This window comes from Peromyscus maniculatus, chromosome 23, assembly GCF_049852395.1.
Source record: "Peromyscus maniculatus bairdii isolate BWxNUB_F1_BW_parent chromosome 23, HU_Pman_BW_mat_3.1, whole genome shotgun sequence".
NCBI classification, from domain to species: domain Eukaryota; kingdom Metazoa; phylum Chordata; class Mammalia; order Rodentia; family Cricetidae; genus Peromyscus; species Peromyscus maniculatus.
In genome coordinates, this window is record NC_134874.1 from 21293922 (window position 1) to 21310954 (window position 17033).

Consider the following 17033-nt stretch of genomic DNA (forward strand, 5'->3'; position numbering starts at 1 on the left):
TGTGTTCACGTGGCATGCATCTATATTGTCTAAGTGAGAGTGCCTTGAGACTAAATGTGTGCTGTCCTTTAAAATGCATTTCAGTCCACCTCTGGAGGTATGAAGGAGGCTATCCAGCCCTCACGGAGGTCATGAATAAACTCAAGGAAAACCAGGTAACAATTTTGGGGGAAAAATTTATTTATAGATAATAGATATGCTGGTGTAGTCTAATGATACACGGTGTATTCACACAGAACTTCATGAAGACACAGTTATCAGCTTCTGTTAGTAAACCATTTAGTTTTCATAGTAGAAATTTCATCATATGAGCTCTTAAAATTGTACGTAAGCATGAAATTTCAAGGTTTAATACTATCAAAATCACAGTTCCTCCATGAACATTGAAATTGACGAGACAAGACCCTAACACTGGCCAAGCTGCATGGTGGACACAGCCCTAGATTACAATTAGAAACTGTCAGCCTCATACATTGTTTTCAATCTTTCAATTTTTGTTTGTTTGTCGGAGACGGTCTCATATAGCTCAGGCCAGCCTCAAGCTCCTTATGTGCCCAGGGATGGCCTTAAGTTTCTGATTCTCCGGCCTTCCCAAACTCCAGGATCGTAGATGTGTGCCACTGTCCCTGGTGTATGTGCTACTGTGGATCAAACCCCCGCTCAGTAGTTTAGAGGGCTTGTTGCTCTTGTGGAAGACTGAGGTTTGATTCCAACACCCACAGTTCTAGGGGGTCTGATGCCCTCTTCTGACCTCCATGGGTGCCATCGATATGCATGTTGTACATATATTCATGCAAACAAACATTCATACACATGAAATAAAATAAATCCTTGAAAAAAAAATCCAGATAACATTAGGAAGTGGAAATGAATGCTGTATTCATTATTTCAGTGCAATAGATAAAAAATAAGATGGTCTTACTTATAACCATATCCTGTGGAACTGAGTTGTTACTAAAGTATATTTATATATGTAAGTATCCGAAGATTTCACGAGAATATTTTTTTTTTCCACCCAAAGGAATTTGTAAATTTCCGTAAGGCCAGAAGCGACATGCTTCTCTCCAGGAAGAATCAGCTGCTGTTGGAGTTCAGTTTCTGGAATGAGCCAGTGCCGAGATCAGGACCCAATATATACGAACTCAGGTCCTATCAACTCCGAGTAAGTAGCGAATGCAGGCAGTGTCCCTGATAGAGACAGTAAAACAGAAGTGAACGTTTTGTGACGTGTGTTTAGCATCTTACATGGATTTTTCAAGGGTGGTGGCAGTGATTGGAAACAGGGTCTGGCCTTGGCTGTCTAGCCCAGGCTGGCCTTGAACTTGAGCTCCTGCAGTAGTCTCCTGAGTGCTGGGATTACAGACATCCAGCACCTCATCTGCCTTATATTTTGATTAGACTTGTTTTTTCCCAATCTAGTCTTTTTTTGTTTTACTTTTTTTTCTCTCTCTCTCTCTCCTCCTTTTTCTCCTGCTAAGTTCTTTTGTATTTATGGCATTATGTATGTTTGTTATTTGATGTTTTTCCAAGTAATTTTTTTGAGGGTGGCTTCAAACTTAGTATGTAACCAGGGTTAGCCCTGAACTCTTAATCCCCCTGCTTCTACTTCCCAAGCACTGGGATCACAGGTGTGCACCACCATATACATAAAAATAAATTTAAAAAATTAAAAATTGTGAGCCGGGCGTCGGTGGCGCACATCTTTAATCCCAGCACTCGGGAGGCAGAGCCAGGCAGATCTCTGTGAGCTCGAGGCCAGCCTGGTCTACAGAGCAAGATCCAGGACAGGCACCAAAATTACACAGGGAAACCCTGTCTCAGAAAAACCAAAAACAAAAAAGCAAACAAACAAACAAACAAAAACCCCAGAGCTCTGTGCAAGCCAGGTAAACACTCTGTCAACTGAACTATGTTACATTCCCCAATAATATTTTGTTTGAGGAAACACCTTGAGTGTAGAACCGGGCAAATGTACAGCAATTACACTTGCTGAACCAAGAGTGCCTAATAAACACTGAGTTTTGCACAAATTATACAGCACTGTCTGTGTGAGAAGGAGAGTGAGCCAGGCCTGGTGGCGATTGCCTTAAATTTCAGCACTTGGGAGGCCAAGGCAGGCAAGTCTCTGAGTTCAAAGCCACCCTGGTCTATATAGCAAGTTCCAGGATAGCCATGGCTACATAGAGAAATCTTTTTTTTTTTTTTTTTTTTTTTTTTTTTTTTTTTGGTTTTTCGAGACAGGGTTTCTCTGTGTAGCTTTGTGCCTTTCCTGGAACTCGCTTGGTAGCCCAGGCTGGCCTCGAACTCACAGAGATTCACCTGGCTCTGCCTCCCGAGTGCTGGGATTAAAGGCGTGCGCCACCACCGCCTGGCAACATAGAGAAATCTTATCTCAAAAAAACAACTAAAAGAACTGAATAAAAAGTGGGAATTCGGGCTGGAGAGATGGCTCAGGAGTTAAGAGCACTGGCTGTTCTTCCAGAGGTCCTGAGTTCAATTCCCAATAACCACATGGTGGCTCATAACCATCTATAACAGGATCTGATGACCTCTTCTAACATGCAGGTATACATGCAGAGCACTCATATATAAAATATAAACAAATTAAATTTAAAAAAAAGTGGGAATGCTTTTTTTTTTTACAACTTTCTAAATGTGTCCCTTGTGTGTACTAAAAAGAATGACCTAGCTATACCCCATTTTTATTGATTGTGCATACAATAGAAAACATGGTTAATCACTTCCATTAACCACCTTCTTTGTATACACATCCTTCGCCCTTGCCAGCCTCCAGTGGCAGCAGCATTACAAGGTGTCCATCTCTGTGATGTAATGATCGCCCCTGTGCTGGGGGAGGTGGAGAGAGGTCCTTCAGTGCATCAGAGGAGGGCCCGACAATGGTCCCATCACCATCCAGGGGTGACTTACGCTTAGAGTACGTGTGGGTTGTTTCCTCATAGGACCCCGTAAACTGCTACAATGATGGCAGAGGAGCCCTGCAAATGATCACAGGTTTGTTCCTGTTCTGTATTTTCATAGCACTAACCAAACTCTAAATTCCCTTTCAGCCAGGGACAATGATCGAATGGGGCAATTACTGGTAAGTATGTTATTATGCTGAGTTTGTCAATCCCATGAATTATTTTAAGCCATGACAGGAATGGTTTTTGTTTTGCCTTTTTGAGACAATCTCATATCCCAGCCTACCTTCAGACTCACTGCATAACCAAGACAGGCCTTGAACTCCTGATCCTTGTGCCTCTACCTCCCAAGTTCCTGGACTTCCAGATGTGTGCTGCCACATCTGGCTCATACTGTAAATGCTTAGGTTAAAAAAACCCTTAAATGCCTTGACTTAATGCTGCATTTTTCACAGTCTCTCATTATGTTGCCAGGATAGTCTTGAATGCCTGGGCTTAAATGCTCTTCCTGCCTCCTCCTCCAAAGAAACTGGAAGTGCAGACACACACCACATTCCTTTTTTTTTCTTCCTTTCCTTTCTTTCTTTTTTTTTTTTTTCTTGAGGGAAGGCGGTTTTTGGGGAAGATTTGTTTTTTTTGTTGTTGTTGTTTTTGTTTTTTTGTTTTTTTTTCCAAGACAAGAGTTTCTCTGTGTAGCTTTGGAGCCTGTCCTGGAACTCAGTCTGTAGCCCAGGTTGGCCTCGAACTCACAGAGATCCGCCTGCCTCTGCCTCCCGAGTGCTGGGACTACAGGCGTGTGCCACCACCAGCCAGTATCACCATCCTTTTTTTAAGGTTTGTTTTTCTTTTGTGTGTCTGGGCATCTTGTCTACATGTATGTCTATGCACTACATGTATGCATGCAGTATCCACAGAGTCCAAAAGAGAGTGTTGGATCCTCTGGAACTGGAGTTACAGGTGTTTGTTACCCACCATGTGAGTTCTGGGAACCAAACTTGGTCCTCTGGAAGACCGGCAAGTGCTCTTAGCTACAGAGCCGTCTCTCTAACCTCTGCCCAGTCTGTCTTCTGTAGTTGTCTTTTTACTACGTTTTTGTTTGTTATTGGGAGGGCATGGTGCCTGCGGAAGCCAGAGCACAGCTTCCTGGAGTTGCCTCTTTCCTTCTGCCGTATGAATCCCAAGGATGAAACGCAGGTCGTCAGGTGTGGCTGCAAGAGCCTTTAACCCCTGAATCATCTTGCTGGCCCCTGGTTTCAATGGCTTTGTCTTATGTTTTTATGAAAAAATTCAAACATGTACAAAACTAGACAGAACAATATAACGGATCCCCCATTCTATACTTATTTCTAAGCTTCCATAATAATTTTTTAAAGTAATTTTTATTTTAATTTCATGTTCTTTCATGTTTTCCTGCATATATGTCTGTGTGAAGGTGTCAGATCCCCTGGAACTGGACTTACAGGCACTTATGAGCTGCCATGTTGGTGCTGGGAATTGAACTCGGATCCTCTAGAAGGGCAGCCAGTGTTCTTTACCAGTGAGCCAACTCTCCAGCCCTGCTTCCATGATTATTAACACAAGCCAAGCATCACATGTAATCCCACCACTTAGTAGGCTAACGTGGGACAGTCACAAGACCTAGGAAGACCCTGTCTCAAAAAACAAAACAAACAACAAACAAAAACGCATACACAAAAATAAATCACTAACACATGGCCAATCATGTTTAGGTCTAACTCTTCCACATAAGACTCTTAGGAATTACCAAGAGCACATGCTGTTTAATCCATAACCATTCCAGCATACATCCTTTCAAAGGGGCTTGCAAATAAAGTCCCAGTACTGTGTGACACTCTTCTGTATACTTCTTCAGGGGTATCTTCTCAGGGATCTGGGGTTTGTTTACTAACAGAACAGCTGGGGTTGATGATGCAGCCCTTTTTCTTTCTGTAGTTTGAGTAGCAAAGTACCAATGCAAGCTAAAACAGACCAAGTAGGAAGGTTGACAGTTCTCTCCAAAAACTGGTACCTTAAGCCTTATGTTGTATGTCTGTAGTCCTACTCAGGGAGGTCGAAGCAGGAAGATTGCCACAGGTTAGATGCCAGCCTGAAATACAATGGAAGATGTTGTCTTCATATAGTCTTGCCGAGCCATGGTGGCGCACACCTTTGATCCCAACACTCAGGAGACAGAGGCAGGCGGATCTCTGTGAATTCAAGATGAACCTGGTCTACAGAGTGAGTTCCAGAACAGGCTCCAAAGCTATACAGAGAAATCCTGTCTTGAAAAAAACAAAACAGCCGGGCAGTGGTGGCGCACACCTTTAAACCCAGCACTCGGAGGCAGAGCCAGGCGGATCTCTGTGAGTTCGAGGCCAGCCTGGGCTACCAAGTGAGTCCTAGGAAAGGCACAAAGCTACACAGAGAAACCCTGTCTCGGAAAAAAAAAAAGGAGAAAAAACAAACAAACAAAAAAAGTATGGTCTTGGTACATGGATAAGCCTATAGATCAGTGGTACAGAACTGAAGGTCTAGAAATTAATACTTGATGGCATTTATAAGCAGGTTCTTTTTGACAAATATGTCAAGGTAAATCTCCCTACAGTGAGGGAAGATAATTATTTAATCAAAGGGTGTCAGGAAAACTGGGTATATGAAAAAAAAAGTTTACACTCCTGGCTTACATTGTATAAAAAATATAAACCATCTCAAGGGGCTGGAGAGATGGCTCAGCAGTTAAGAGCTTTATTTGCTGCTCTTGTAGAGTAGGGTTGAGATTATTTGGTTTTGTGTTTTTCTGAGACAGAGTTTCTCTGTATAGCCCTGGCTGTCCTGGAACTCACTTTGTAGACCAGGCTGGCCTTGAACTCAAAAGACCCGCCTGCCTCTGTCTCTGAATCCTGGGATTAAAGGCATGCACTGCCAACCCAGCATCAGGTTGGGTTTTTAACAACCATGGAAGTTCATAACCATTTGTAACTCCAATTTCAGGGGACTCTAACGCCCTCTATTGGCCTCCAAGGGTACTGCATACACAGTGCACATACATACATGCAGGTAGACAGACACTCATAAACATAAAATAAAAATAAACATTTCTTTAAATGTAAGAACTGAAGCGTTAAAAAAGCCCAGGGAAACTCTTTGTTAGTCTGAACTAGCAAAAGTTCTTAGGTTCAGTATAAAAGCTCAATCTAGCTAGATATGGTAGTACACACTGTGCTCCCAGCACTGGGGAGGTAGAGGCAGGAAGATCAGGAGATCAAGGTTATCCCCAGCCACATAGCAAGTTTGAAACCAGACTGGGTTACTGAGACCCTGCCTCAAACAAATAAAAAAGAAATACATGTTTGATTATATGCTATGATAGGTACCATTTTATCAAGGGGTTTTTGTTCATGTTTCTGAGCTGTTTGTGTTAGCTTATAGCAGTTTAAATGTTCATACAACTGGGATGTTACTAATGAATATTTTTTCACAGTGACTAGAATCCACAGGATATGTTGAGGTTACTCAGCTCTTTTCAACGTTTTCTATAGCTAGTTCAGCATTTAATTTGTATTTTGGCATGTAGGTAACTATTAAGATGGTGGTCTCCTCCGCAGCACACATTTCTGATTAATACCAGGCTACGGCAAGTATATTTCCTTTGCCTTCCATAACTGAATTAGAAAACTCCAGAATGAAATTAATCATCCAGAATATTTTATCACTGTCAATGAAAACCTCTTTTCCTCCTCCTGAGCAGTTACAGCGCACAGTTCAGTTGATTTCCTTAATTCGAGATAATTGATCACATTTGTAATTTTTATGACCATATCCATATAATTTGTGGGTTACCCATGGTGGATTCACAACAGAGGAACCTAGAGGCCTTGGTGGCGTCACACTTGGGGTACTCTGTGCACGTGAATGAGAGTGGAGGTGTACAAAGTGGTCTTCAGCAAGCTGGCCTCATCACTAACCGGACAGGTTGCTCCCCTTTTTCTGAGCCCTGTTAAGGTGTTAGAATTGAGTCTGTGAAGCTTCCCTTCAGTAAGAGAACACATTGGTCAGGCCAGCTGGAGAATCCTACTCCTTACTGGGCATAGTGGTGCACCTGTGGCCCTGGCATTTGGCAAGCTGAGGCAAGATCATGATTTCAAGGCCAGCCTGGGCTAACATAGTAGGCCCTATCCCAAAAATCTAAAGCATCCCATAAGGGTTATTTTTCTCACTGTAGATGTTCATAGCTTATTTTTCAGGTTCTGGTCATTTAAATAAATGAGGGTGAATCGATCTCCCCAAATTTCATCAGCGCTAAGCCGTTTATGTGTCTGAGAAGGAGTAACACTGATTTCCTGGGTAGTTCATGGTAAAGACACCCTTGATACACCCCAGCTTTGCTCTCCTGGTGAGATGGGAACCCTACACCATTTGAAGCCCTGCCTTCATTTTTATTTGGGATGATAGAAAATTAATTTTGAGAAAAATTCATTTTTAAACATTTTCAAGATTTCAGGTGCTCTCACTGAATGTGAAAACAGAGTCCCTGGTGCCAGTAGAAAAAGATGTTTAAGGATTTTTTTTGTTTTTGTTTTTGTTTTGTTTTGTTTTGTTTTTTGAGACAGGGTTTCTCTGTGTAACAGCTCTGGCAGTCCTGGAACTCGATTTGTAGACCAGGCTGGCCTCGAACTCACAGAGATCTACCTGCCTCTGCCTCTCAAATGCTGGCATCAAAGGTGTGCGTCACCACTGCCAGGCCTGTTTTTATCGATTTTAAATGTGTATGTGTGTATGCACACACACATGCATGCTTCTATGGAGATCAGCAGTGATCAGAGTCCTGGAAGTTGTGGATGTAGGTGGTCACGAGCTGTCTGGGGAATTGAACCTGGGTCCTCTAGAAGACCAGCAAATACTCTCAACACTGAGCTCTCTCTCCAGAACCAGATGCCCATTTTAAACCACTTCAATCATGATTCCATGCTGTGTGTATCAAGAGCACACATATCACACCCTCCACACATATGACCACCACCTCTGGCTTTCACAGTCTTCCTGCCCATCTTCTGAATAGATCCCTAAGTTTTTGGTGTTTATAGGACTAAACACTCCAAAGCCCCTTGTTCTCTGCATGTGGACCAGTTGTGGGTCTCTGTGTTAACTGCCATCTACAAGAAAAGCTCCAATGAAGATTGAGCAATGTACTGATCTATGGGTCTGGCAATTAGTCATTTTATTACTCTGTCCATTTAACAGAATAATAGTAGCAGGTTGTCCCCTAGGGCATATAATGTGTTTATTCTCAGTTCTTGGCCTCATTAATGGTGTCGGGTATGGATTCCACCTCATGGAATAGGCCTTAAATCCAACCAAAAAATAGTTGGTTTCCCCAATAATGTTAGTGCCGCCATTGCACCGGTGGGCATATCTTTTTTTAAATTTATTTATTTATTTTTCTATTATCAGCTTGATACAGTATAAATTCTTACCTTAATAGTGAAATGTTTCATTGAGGCTTGCTCAATAATTGAATAAAACCAAAACTTATTCTAAGCCACAGTCATCCTAGGGTCCCCCCCTGCCAGATAGCCTCCATGTCTGTGGGTTGCAGTCTGATTGTTCTTTGCTTTATATCTAGAATCCACTTATGAGTGAGTACATACCATGTTTGTCCTGGGTTTGGGTTACCTCACTCAGGATGATTTTTTTCTAGCTCCATCCATTTGCTGGTGGGTATATCTTGTGAGGAAAGTTACTGTAGACTGCCAAGTTCACAGCCATGAAGTGGTTCCTTTTAAGTTAACAGCTCTCCTCCCCTTCCAGTTTATATCAAGAATCAGAAGTATAAATTTAAATTTAGTAATAAGCAGAAGTGCCACCATATATCTTTATTTGCTGTTTTTATTCTGGAAAGTCATAATTAAATATTATCTACTTCTCACAAAAATAATTAGAAGGCTGAGGCAAGAAAATCATGAGGCTGGGGTCATCTGGCCTACATAGTAAATTCTAAGCTTAGCCTGGGGTACAGAATGAGATCTTAACTTCCTCCAAAATTAAATAAAATAAAAACTTGATTGTATTTAATGATTTGATACGTGTTTGAAGAAGACAGTTTTCATTCCCACCAGCTGGCTCCGAGTGGAGGAAATTCAGTCTGAGTCTTTGCTTCGATGGGAAAGGGTCTCATCCCATAGCATGGGCTGGCCTGGACTCGCTGTGCAGCCCAGGCTGGTCTCTGACTTACGGCAGATCCCCCTCCCTCGGTCCTTGCCTTCCAAGTGCTGGGATCCCAGGCGCGCATCCGCGTCCCCGAGCGCCGGCCGACTCTCCTTAACCATCGCAACACTGCTTTTCTCTCACAGGGCCAGAGCCATTCGCTTTAGACAGGACAGTAATGAGGCAGTTGGGGGATTCTTCTCTCAAATTGGGCAGCTATATATGGTGCATCATCTTTGGGGTACGTGTATTTTTCCTTCTTTTGTGACTTACTGGGGTTGAATTCATTACTAACGAAGTTGTGATACACAGCGGGGTAAATCTAGACTCAGTAACCTTAAACCCTATAGCAAAGGCAAATGTCACAGGTGCATGGTAAATGCTGGGCTTTCTAGAACAAAAAAAAAAGAGACCATCAGCAAGAGGCCAGTAGATCGCCGGCTTATAAACTGGCAACAAGTCGGCCTCAAGTCAGATGTGTGGGCACGGCTATAATCCCAGCACTCTGGAGGCTGAGAGAGGAGAATTGAGAGTTCACTACCAGCAAGGGCTGCATGGAAGGTTCCAGACCAGCCTTGAACTATAAAGCAAGCCAGGGTCAAAAGGGGGGGGGGGCTGTTGGGGAGGTTACTGAGCATTGGAAGGGGGAAATGGGAGGATGGTTATAATTACATTTCATTACATGCATGTATGTAAATACAAATTAAAGCTGGAAAAACAACAACCAGAGTCTAGAGAGATGGCGCAGCAATGAAGAACTCACTTTTTTTTTTTTTTTTTTTTTTGGAGCTGAGGACTGAAGCCAGCTGAGGACTGAACCCAGGGCCTTGCGCTAGCAAGGCTCTACCACTGAGCTAAATCCCCAACCCAAACTCGCTATTCTTCCAGAGAACCCCGGGTTCAGTACCTCCGGCTCTAGGGGATCTGCTGCTCCCCTGGCCTCTGCAGGCCCCCGCCCTCGCATGGCATACATCACATTAACATACATACTCACACTTAATTAAATGAATTAATTAATTATAATTAAATAAATTAATTAAAAATAAACAAGGGTGTGCCTGGGTAGTAGGACGGACTACCCATGTGCAAGGTCCTGGATTCAATCTTCATCAGGAAAAAAAAAAAATCCCCACAAATAGTGCAGACTAGTTACATTGTAGCAGAGCCGCGGGGAAGCCAAGCTTCAGGGGTTACATTGAGGCAAAAAAGATAACTTCTTATGTAGTCTTCATTCCTCCCCTCCCATCACCACGCCCAGAAACCCTTGCGCCAGCCAGGGCTCTTCTGCTCAATTGAACTTACCTGTAGCATCTAAGCAGCTGAAAGCCCGCACTAATGATAGATTATAGCAGTAACCTTCTTCATAGCACCTCTGGTCAGCCATGTCCTCAACGGTGCATTGCCTGGTGAGCTGAGATGCGACTCCACAAAGCATCAGAGTTTTCAAATGTATAGAGTTCACAAACAAATGTCAAAAACCAGCAACAACAAAAAATGTCTTCTCCTGGTGAAAGGACTCACTGGTTAATAGCACTGAGGGCTCTTGCAGAGGACTCAGTTCATTTCCCAGCATCCAGTGACTTACGATCACCTGTAACCCCAGTTCCAGAGGATCTGTGGCTCTCTTCTGGCCCCCATGCCATGCACGGAGTACACATACGTAATACATGCATTCATGCCTGCATATATATGTATATATTATATATAGGCAAAACACACACATTAAATCATTTTTTTAAAATCAAAACAAAAGACACGTGTTCTGCCCTGTTGTGTTGCATAATAATCCCAGCGCTAGGGAGACAGAGGCAGAAGGATTGTGAGTCTGAGGCCGTTGTTTATCTGATTTGAAAGTTCCTGATCATAGATGTAGTATGTTATTGAAGACGCTTCCTTGCTTTCTTAAAGACATCATGTGCTTACCGGATTATAAAACCCTGAGAGCAGACAGCTTCACCCCTCCCAGAAGCCCTCACACTGACTTCTCTCAGTCCACGCTTGCTACTTCCCAAGTCAGTTCCTGAGTGACCAAAGTAGTGTCAGAGAAGGAGACAGGCACCTGAATGGCTGTACTCCTGGAATGTGGGGATTGTGTCTGATGCGGATCTCTTTCCCTGTGCTCATGTTTAAGCTTATAAAGATCTTCAGACCAGGGAAGACATACGGAGCGCAGCGTGGCAGAAACATGGCTGGGAGGAGCTGGTGTACTACACGGGTGAGCTGCTCATGACCCCTTACAGCGTCCTGCTTTGACTCTGCATTGAGAAAAACGCAGACTTACAGTCTAGGATGGGAAGATAAGGCTAACAAGGCATGAGATAGACCAATTTTTTTTTCCTCTTTAAATACTAACTTGACTTTGTTTCAAATTAAGAATCTTGATTCTGTCCGGCAGTGGTGGCACACACCTTTAATCCCAGCACTTGGGAGGCAGAGGCAGGCAGATCTCTGTGAGTTCGAGGCCAGCCTGGTCTATAGAGCGAGTTCCAGGACAGGCTCCAAAATTACACAAAGAAACCCTGTCTCAAAAAGCCAAAAGAAAAAATTTTTTTTGATTCTTTAACTCGGCATGGTGGCTCATGACTATGTTCTAGCTCTTTGGGAGGTTGATATAAGAGGATCAAAAGTATAGGGCCAGGCTAGGCTACAGAGTTAGACCCTGTCTGAAAAAAAGCAAAAGGGGGCCGGAAAGATGGCCCAGAATAAGAGCACTGGTTGCTCTTCCAGAGGACCTGGGTCCAATTCCTAGCACCCTCATGGTGGCTCACAACCACCTGTAACTCCAGGTCTAGAGACTCCAATGCCTTTTTCTGGCCTCCATGGGCATAATGCATATAGACATTATATGCAGACAAAACACCCATACACATATAATTAATAAACAAAATTATTTTTTAGAGCAGAAAGACAGACAAAATCAGAATATTGATTCTTGCCGGGCGGTGGTGGCGGTTCTGGGACAGCCAGGACTACACACAGAGAAATCCTGTCTGGAAAACAAACAAACAAACAAAAAAACACTATTGTATCACCTAGTAGAGTTTTCAGACATGTGGATAACTTAATTTCTTTTAATTTAATTATTTTATTCCCTTGCTGTCCTAGAACTTGCTATGTAGAACAGACTGGTCTCAAACTCACAGAGATCCACCTGCCTCTGCTTCCTAAGTGCTAGGATCAAAGACATGCACCGCCATGCTGGACTAGCTTAACTTTTTAAAATATTAATTTTTTTTTTGTTCTCTAAAACTTACAATTTTTTTCTAAACTTTTTTTTAATTAAAACCATCACTTCCCAAAAATAATTTAATACATTAATTAAAAAGAATATATTTGCAAATAGGTAGGGTGGCACACACATTTGGAAGATTAAGGCTAAAAGAATGCTCCGGGGTGGACGGGGCTCCAGAGTAACAAATAGCAGTAATAATAATGACAGTAATAAATTTAGGGCTGAGGTTATGGCTTTGAGCCACAGCACTAAAAGTCAAGTGCAATTATAAAGTTAATTTTTATTTGGTGATTGTTTTCCCGGACAGGGTCTCCACTATGTAGCCCTGGCTGTCCTAGAACTCACAATGTAGACCAGGCTAGCCTCAAACTCATAGAGATTGGTATAAAGTTCAATTTGATGGGTATTTAGCTGCATACTAAGAAGATGAGAGAGCAACCTAGGAAGTAGAAATAGCTTGCTTGTCTTTTAGTTTAAAAAAAAAAAAATCACACAATTGAGCCAGGCCTGTTCCAGGAAGGTCCCGGTTAAAAGTCTTCCTTGGCTACATGGAGAGTGGAAGCCAGTCACAAAAGAAACAAAATCTGCCAGGCGGTGGATGGCACACGCCTTTAATCCCAGCACTCAGGAGGCAGAGCCAGGCGGATCTCTGTGAATTTGAGGCCAGCCTGGGCTACCAAGTGAGCTCCAGGAAAGGCACAAAGCTACACAGAGAAACCCTGTCTGGAAAAACCAAAAAAAAAAAAGAAAAAGAAAAAAGAAAAAGAAGCAAAATCTTGTAATTGCATGTAATTCAGTGTTTTATTCTTTTGTTATTTTGATACAGTCTCTCTGTGTTTGGGGGGGGTCCTTCCTGCCTCAGCCTCCCATACACTGGGATTACAGATGTGAGCCGCCATGCCTGCTTGTAATTTCCTCTTAAACTTCTCATTAGTTTCCAGAATGTGTCTTAGTCCACAGAAATGGTTGGGGTTTTTTTTTTTGTTTTTGTTTTGTTTTGTTTTTCAAGACAGGGTTTCTCTGTGTAGCTTTCCTGGAACGCATTCTGTAGCCCAGGCTGGCCTCAAACTCACAGAGATCCACCTGCCTCTGCCTCCCAGGTGCTGGGATTAAAGGTGTGTGCCACCACGACCCATCAGTTTTTACAAATTTTTTAAAATGAACAAAATTTTTTTTTCATTTATTTCCATACTTATCTGTTGTTATGTTGGGGGGCAGGGGCCCACCACAAAGCACACCTGTGGATGACAGTGGGCAGTTTGTGGGAGTCCGTTCTCTCCTTCCCCCTGTAGCCTCCAGGGATTGAACTCAGGTCGTCAGGCTTGGTGACAGGTGCCTTTACCCCCTGGGCCCTCACACTTTCCTTTCGATGGGATACATTTAGATCCAGTATTATCTGGATTTTTGTTTGTTTGTTTTGGTTTAAAGGACTTTTTGAGGAAGTGCTATTTTTCACAGCCAAGACTTGGCTAATTTCCCCTGCAGCAGCTCTCCAGGTTGGACTCTCTCAGTTTCAGTGACACCCTAGTCGGTGCTGTCACCGATTTCTGCCCGGGTACCCAGTCCCTTTCCTCGCACTCCCCTGCTTTCTAGCAGCCTGTGTTTCTGGTCTGCGCAGGCGCCTTGTTAATGTGTCCTTACCCAGTGCCTTCGGAAAGGGCCGCGAAGTAACCTGCACCTTGCTTTCAGTCCCGCTTATTCAGGAAATGGAGTCCAGAATCATGATCCCGCTCAAGACCTCACCCCTCCAGTGAAGCTTCCACGTGCCTACACGGATTTCCGGGATGAATACGTGTCATGAATTCGTTTCAGCCATTCATCAAGTGAAAAAAAGAAACCGAGGTGTAAACTGCTGTACATAGCTTGTGAGATCTCTTTTCTTTAAAATTTGCATAATCACGAAGGGAAATCGGGGATCGGACTACGGGAGCTTCACTCTGACACAGCTCTGCTTACCAAACCTAAGCCTCTAGCCCTTCAGGAAGACGTGATCGTTTGAAGCTGGGAGTGGTAGCTTGCACTCAGGGAGCTGAGGCAGGAGAATTATAATAAGTCCTAGATCAATCTGGGCTACACAGAGAGTTTCAGGCAAGCTTGGACCCCTGGGCTTCCATAGTGAGACCCTGTCTCAAAAACCAAATTTAAAATTCGAAACCTCTCTGAGTAAAATTCTAGCTCTGAAAAAGAATCAGCTTTTGCTTTCTATTTTTTTTTTTAAATCTGTTTTATGTTTACAGATTTCTACAAATTTCTTTCCTTCGGGAAGAAATACAAATTATGTTGTTTCCCCGAGCAAATTTTCTGAGTCTCAAACTAGGAACAAATTATGAGTGTACCCAATGGCTGAAAAGGTTCTGATTTTGTGACTTTTGGTCAGTCAAGGAGGGCTGAGCAGTGTACCACCCTGAGCTGGAAGGGTGGTCACGGGGCACCTGCCCAGTAATTCGGGCTCCACCAGGCACTGGGTCCTGAGGGGTTGACATGAACCAGTGCCCCAAATGCGATTTGGTAATAAACACCTCAGATAGCTCTAATTTTATTTGTAATATTTTTCTATAAAACAAGTAGCTCTTGGAAAAAGAGGTTTTATTTTGTAAGCCACCATCTGTGACCTCTGACCTCTGGTTCTATTTTGGTAAGCGCACAGCAGACACTTCCAAGATCTTGTATGAAGGGCAGTGCACGTTGGGTCTAAGTTGACATAAAGCTTCATATTCTGTCTGTCTCCGTTTGGTTTTGTTTTTTAATGTAGTGTGCCAATTTTGTGGCTGCAGTCCTGTGAAAGTCCCACTGAACTGAAGAATTATGTCTGCCCTGCAAACTGATATGTGTAAAATAAAGTATGACTAAATCTCCTATCAGATGCCTAATTTTTACATGCGAATGGTTTTCTCCAAGAACATAGAAAAGTAAATAAAATCCTCTTAATTTTCACATTTTGCATGATTGAAACCTGTTTTGTTTTGTTTTGTTTTTGTTGTTTGGTTATTTTGAGACAGGGTTTCTCTGTGTAACGGCCCTGGTCTTCCTGGAACTCACTCTGTAGACCAGGCTGGTCTTGAACTCACAGAGATCCGCCTGCCTCTGGGACTAAAGGTGTGTGCCACCACACCCAGCTGTTTGTCTCTTTGTTGGTTTGGTTTTTTGGAAACAGAGTCTCACTCTATAGCCCATGCTGGCCCAGGACGTTCAGAATCCTCTGGCCTTTCCTTCCCCAAGTACTGGAATTATATACATGAGCTACCACACCCTAAAAAAAAAAAAAGAAAAGAAAAAAGAAAAAAACAACTCATTTTTGCACTAGCGATCCATCTCTCTCATCCTCGGGGTGAGGACAATCTGCTGTCTTCCTCTGAGTTTTGGGGAAAATTACAATTTTTAAATGTTTTTGTAACTCTTACTGTAATTACACTTTGTGTGTGTGTGTGTGTGTGTGTGTGAGAGAGAGAGAGAGAGAGAGAGAGAGAGAGAGAGAGAGAGAGAGAGAGAGAGAGAGTGTTCATGGGTGCACAGCCTGTGGAGGTCAGAAGACAACTTTTGGAGTTGGTCCCCTCCTTCCGCCACGTGGGTCCCTATGGTGATATTTTATTTATACTGAAATGTGATTTTATTTGCATGTTAATAAATAAAGATGCCTGGGGATCAGACCTAATAGCAAGCCATAGCAGAAGTCTGGCAGTGGTAGCACACTCCCTTAATCCTGATCACATGACAGGCAGATCTCTGTGTGTTCAAGGATACTACCAGCATGGAGACACACGCCTTTAATCTCAATACCAACCATAGAAGATCTGGAGGTCTGTATAGATGGGCAGTGAGGAGGAGGTCATGTGGTTGGTTTTACAACCAATGAGAAGGCAGAACAGGAAGTCTATAAGAAGACAGACACAGCCGGGCGGCGGTGGCGCACACCTTTAATCCCAGCACTTGGATCAGCAGAGCCAGGAAGACGACAGACACACAGGAAGTAGTTCTCTGGCTGAGGAGGACAGCAGCGGCAGTGAAGGGTAAGGTTTTTAGCTCTTAGCTATTGCTCTGACCTCTTGGGCTTTTTAACTCTGCAATGGGCTCTGTGTTTCTTATTTAAAAAGACTGTTACATCTACAGGTCCCAGAGATTAAATTCAGGTCATGATGTGTGGCAGGCAGTGTGTGCCTTTTCCCACTGAGCCGGGGTCTGGTTGTTTTGAGACAGGGTCTTACTGTAAGTCAGGTTGGCTCTAAATCACAGCAATCTTCTTACCTCAGACTCCTGAGCACTGGGATTACAGGTGTGCCAACATGTCAAGCTGTGTTTTTGCCTTCAAGAAAATGAAGAAGCTGGGCAGTGGTGGTGCACGCCTTTAATCCCAGCACTGGGAGAAAGAGGCAGGTGGATCTCTGAGTTTGAAGCCAGCCTGGTCTACAAAGTGAGTTCCAAGATGGCCAGGGTTTCACACAGAAACTAGAAACCCTGTCTCAAACAAACAAACAAACAAACAAAAAAAGGCCAGGGCTGAGAGTGCAGCTCACTTTATAGAGTGCTTATACACAAGCTCTCCCAGGTTCAATCCATTCCCAAAGCTTATACTTATACTCTGGGCATGCTGGCACATGCTGGAATCCCAGCATTTGTGAGGGGGAAGCAGGAGGTGGACCAGGGGTCATCCTCAGCTATAGCATAGTTTGAGGCCATCT

General features: G+C 43.2%; 1 protein-coding gene across 1 annotated transcript in view; it reads left to right on the top strand.

The window, feature by feature from the left end:
* Positions 1–15215, top strand: part of Nipsnap2 (nipsnap homolog 2) — a 32820-nt gene extending 17605 nt beyond the window's left edge. Inside the window, exons 5-10 of the mRNA XM_076560990.1 lie at positions 85–155; positions 1022–1162; positions 3069–3100; positions 9272–9366; positions 11257–11340; positions 14047–15215. Coding sequence (XP_076417105.1) covers positions 85–155; positions 1022–1162; positions 3069–3100; positions 9272–9366; positions 11257–11340; positions 14047–14111 — 488 coding nt within the window. The 3' untranslated portion in view covers positions 14112–15215. The remainder of the gene's footprint in view (positions 1–84; positions 156–1021; positions 1163–3068; positions 3101–9271; positions 9367–11256; positions 11341–14046) is intronic.
* The last annotated feature ends 1818 nt before the right edge of the window (positions 15216–17033 follow it).